General features: G+C 29.6%; 1 protein-coding gene across 2 annotated transcripts; it reads left to right on the top strand.

Moving 5' to 3' along the window:
- Positions 1-299: 299 nt before the first annotated feature.
- On the top strand, positions 300-2948 carry LOC109601424 (uncharacterized). Of its 2 annotated transcripts, none has more exons than XM_020017665.2 (2): positions 300-438; positions 590-2948. In XM_020017665.2, exons 1-2 carry the CDS (start codon positions 321-323, stop codon positions 2806-2808), a joined length of 2337 nt encoding a protein of 778 aa, XP_019873224.2. In that variant the 5' UTR covers positions 300-320; the 3' UTR covers positions 2809-2948. The 2 variants fall into 2 exon arrangements, with proteins under 2 accessions (XP_019873224.2, XP_019873225.2); XM_020017666.2 differs by lacking the exon at positions 300-438 and adding an exon at positions 480-535.
- The last annotated feature ends 985 nt before the right edge of the window (positions 2949-3933 follow it).

Genomic DNA, 3933 nt, shown 5'->3' with positions numbered 1-3933 from the left:
GCTCCTTAAGGTTTTCATTTTGTAAACAAGAGAGGTAAACATGAATTTAGTTAACTAGAATTTCATAAAAAAATAATTAAAAAGCGCATAACCTATTTCATATTATATTTCTCCCACTTTTTGACATAATGTTTATACATGAGTTTTGAATGTTTGTCTTAAGTGAGAGTGATAAAAATGGTGACTCATTGTTGATAAACTTGTAACTATGTACTTATAAATAAAAAACAATTATTGTCTAAACAATGGAATGCAATATATTAAAAAAAGTTGCAATGTCATAATGCTATTTGGTTTAATTGGATTCACTTCTTGCTGTAATGTCAACCAACGAAGAGAATAGTCCAAAGACTTCCAGAAGTGAAGGATATGCAGACAAGATCTTTGGTATATTTAAAAACTCACAACGTGGATCGGCTCCTTGTAATATTAAAAGAGGTTAGTATTTTTAAGTGTCATTAAAATGTCAATTTTTGGAACTCAATCTAAATTTTAACAGTAACTCTTTTTACAATGTGATATATAAAATTTAAAAGTAAGTATAAAGCAGATAATTTGTACAAAATTAAATATGACATCTTTATTTTAGACTCAGTTGGTCCTTTTGGAGACGTTCCTAAAAATTTTCAAGATTATCTTAATACAAAAGTAAATTCAAATATGGATAGCTCTACAGACGATTCCGATAAAAGTATAACCGACGATTTATACAATATAGACAACGATTATTTAATTAAGTTAAATTCAATCCGTCGTAAGCTAAATATGGTTGAAATCACTGATGACGATGACTTCACATCAAAATCTTCACCGTCTCACAAAACTGATTCACCAAAAACGAGTTCATTACCACTAGCGGAATCTTCTATAAAAACCAACACATTATCACAAGGATCATCTACTGTTTTAAGTGACCATTCTCTTGATATTTTAAGTAGAGATCCAACTTCAACATCACCTAGACTTGTTGAAATAACAGATTCCGTAGAACGTAAAAATCAAGGAACCGAAATTGGACAAAAGGTTATCTTAGAATCTTTAAGAGGGTCTCACATCAAAGAGCAGGGAGATACAAAAGTGCTGCAAAGAAGGGTTACGTCCTTTACATCGGAAAATGTAAATTCACTACCAAAATATTCACCAAGATTAAGTTTGACGGTGGATCCAGCACCTAAAAATGATAATTTTGATGTTAACTATTTATCACAACGAAAACGAGAAACAAAACAGGACGATAAAGAAGTTCAGTTTAGTAATACTGATAATCAGACAAAACAAGAATCAAAATTTGTCAATACCTCAAGGTCAATTCAGACTCTCACTAAAATAGATAGCGCTTTAAAATCAAATATAGTGGAAATGTGTTCAAAGAAACTAGAAGAAAACTTGGATAAAATTACTGAAAGACTTATTGAGAAAGCTAACATTGCTTTTAGTGATTATCAGTCGACTGATTACGTTCCACCAAAGAAAAAGGTATGTGTAGAAGATTCGAAAGAGGAAGTTAGTCACGAGGAACCAAATGGAACTCAACCAACAGGTGATGTTAATCATACGGCAGCACATTTTCTTACTAACCAAACGACATCCACCAGCGGTGGAAGTGAAAGGTTTGATATGAGTCGTAAGAATTTAAAAAAAAACAGGCCTAAAAGAAATGAAGATATAATTGAAAAAGTATCATCAAGTGACGAAGATGAGCAACAACCATACTTTAATTTCAAATTTAAATCTTCAAAGAAAGTTCTTAAAAAAATGGATGAAGAAAGAATACAAATGGGGAAGTGGTTATATTCAAGGTATTTGTCGGATATGAAAAATCAAGGTGAAACCAGTGGCATCCGCCCTGGTATCAATCAAGTTGGTGCCACTCAAACGTTCATGGAGGAGAGTTGTTCAAATACATGTAGGAAGAAAATTTATACTACAAAACATATTTATCCTGAGGTACACATAAGAACAGCAGAAAATTCCCAAAAAAATTTTTCTGTTAATGAAAGAAGTAGTGTTAGAGATAGTGTGTCTGCCAGGGATAGAAATGAAAGAATTGAAAATTTATATTTCAATCCAAACCAGTCTGATAATTCAAGCCAAAGTAGCTCAAATAATGTTTATACTGTAAATACCTGTGTTGAATTGCATCGAACGGTACCAAACACAATATTAGAAAGTCAAACAATAAGTAAGGTACCTTATAATGTAATAACTTTAGAAAAGACCCCGGTATTAGAAAGAAAGAAGTCTTCAGCGATGAGTGAATCCAGTTTCGCACGAAATAAACAATATTTTATTCATTATGAAAATAAAGGAGACGTGAATCGCTTCGTTGAGGACAAAATGGATATAATATCCCAAAACGACAAAACATTTCAGAATACGAAGGTTGGATTAGATGGTCCAAAAAAAGTATCAATGGCGAACAATTTTCCCCAAATCTCAAACGCCGCAACATTGGTGGGGCATGTATCAGATAAAGGTAGTTTAAAGAAATTCGTATTGCATGACAACGAGGAAATGATGTATAAGTACAAATGTGAAGGAAGCATGACCTCAAACTCCGACAGCGCACTGAATTCTAAACCTCCCAAACTTTTAAGAAAAACTACGATTCACAGAGAAAATAGCAATAATGATCTTTGTGTTTTGACTTCTGGTGGTCACCGTGAAGTTGAAATCGGGATGAACACATACAATTCGGACACGGCGATTAGTAAGCATTCGAGACGAACAATCAAGGATTATTTGGACGATGCCACGACCGTCAGTTGTTCAAACATTTGTCTCTGCTTCAAATCTTGCTTTCGATAAAATATATATGTTTATATGTAATTTTAAGATTCACAAGACTCTTCAGAACCATAGTGAAATTCGGTATTAAGACTTTTTTGAATGTGTATACTCTTTAAGCATTTCATATTGAATGTCCATAATAAAAACAGCGACTTATATTTTTGTATTTTGGAATAAAGTTTTTTCACATAATGTTATTCTAAAATAATAACATATTAATATAAGTTAAGTGCGTTATATTTCTTAATTTTTACTTATTTTGGATTGTAGAAATAGGATTTCCGAAAATGCTATGTTGTAAAGAAATCCTTCAGTTTTCAGATTATGGCCTTTTGTTTTTGTTTAGTAAGTACTTATAAAATTTCTATTTTTAAACCATTATTAAAAGCTTAACTTTTTAACATTTTTAATTATATAGTTTCTTCAAAAATTTTGATAATAGTGGCTCCTAACTTTAAAATATTATTGTTTTATAGCAATATTTGTCTTGAAAATTAATTGATTTTTTAAGCTATATCCTTCGTGTCTTGATTTCTTGTCTTAAATAGTGACCTTTAAAAATTTTATATACAACTAAATACTTTATTAACTTTCTAGGTTTTATGCCTTGGTATTTTTAACATTAATAAATATGGCTTAATTATCAGTAAAATAATCAAAATTAATAGCCAAAATTTTACGGTTATCAAAAAACAATAACATTTTAAAATTAAGAGTTTTCATTAATACTAAAACTAAGGAAATTTGCACATCTTGATTTTTTTCCAATACAATTAATTAATTTGTCATAAATTTGTATAAACAAATTATAATAATTAACAACAAACTTTTCAGAAGCTAATCAATAGAGTTTATTCATTTTTATTATCACCAATGGCCCTTAGTATATTTTCTGTTGTTCTGTGGTCCATTGCATTGGAAAATGTGGCAATATTGTATATGGTTTATTGAAAAAGATGTATAAAAAGTTTTGTACGTGAAATTTAATTGTTGCTGCGTGTAAATAGAATTTATACATTTCGATTCTATTTTTTGTAACCAATTGAAGCTGAATTTATTTATTGGAAATAATTATATTTTTTGGAATATATATATATATATATTTATATATATATATATATATATATATATATATATATATAT

The sequence above is a fragment of the Aethina tumida genome, chromosome 3, assembly GCF_024364675.1.
Source record: "Aethina tumida isolate Nest 87 chromosome 3, icAetTumi1.1, whole genome shotgun sequence".
Taxonomy (NCBI): domain Eukaryota; kingdom Metazoa; phylum Arthropoda; class Insecta; order Coleoptera; family Nitidulidae; genus Aethina; species Aethina tumida.
This window is presented reverse-complemented; position numbering and strand designations above follow the sequence as displayed.

Excerpts from the sequence above, each read along its gene's own strand:
- LOC109601424 (XM_020017665.2), top strand. The coding sequence starts at position 321 with ATGTCAACCAACGAAGAGAATAGTCCAAAGACTTCCAGAAGTGAAGGA. Across the intron at positions 439-589 it reads TCCTTGTAATATTAAAAGAG|ACTCAGTTGGTCCTTTTGGA; the intron begins GTTAGTATTTTT and ends TCTTTATTTTAG.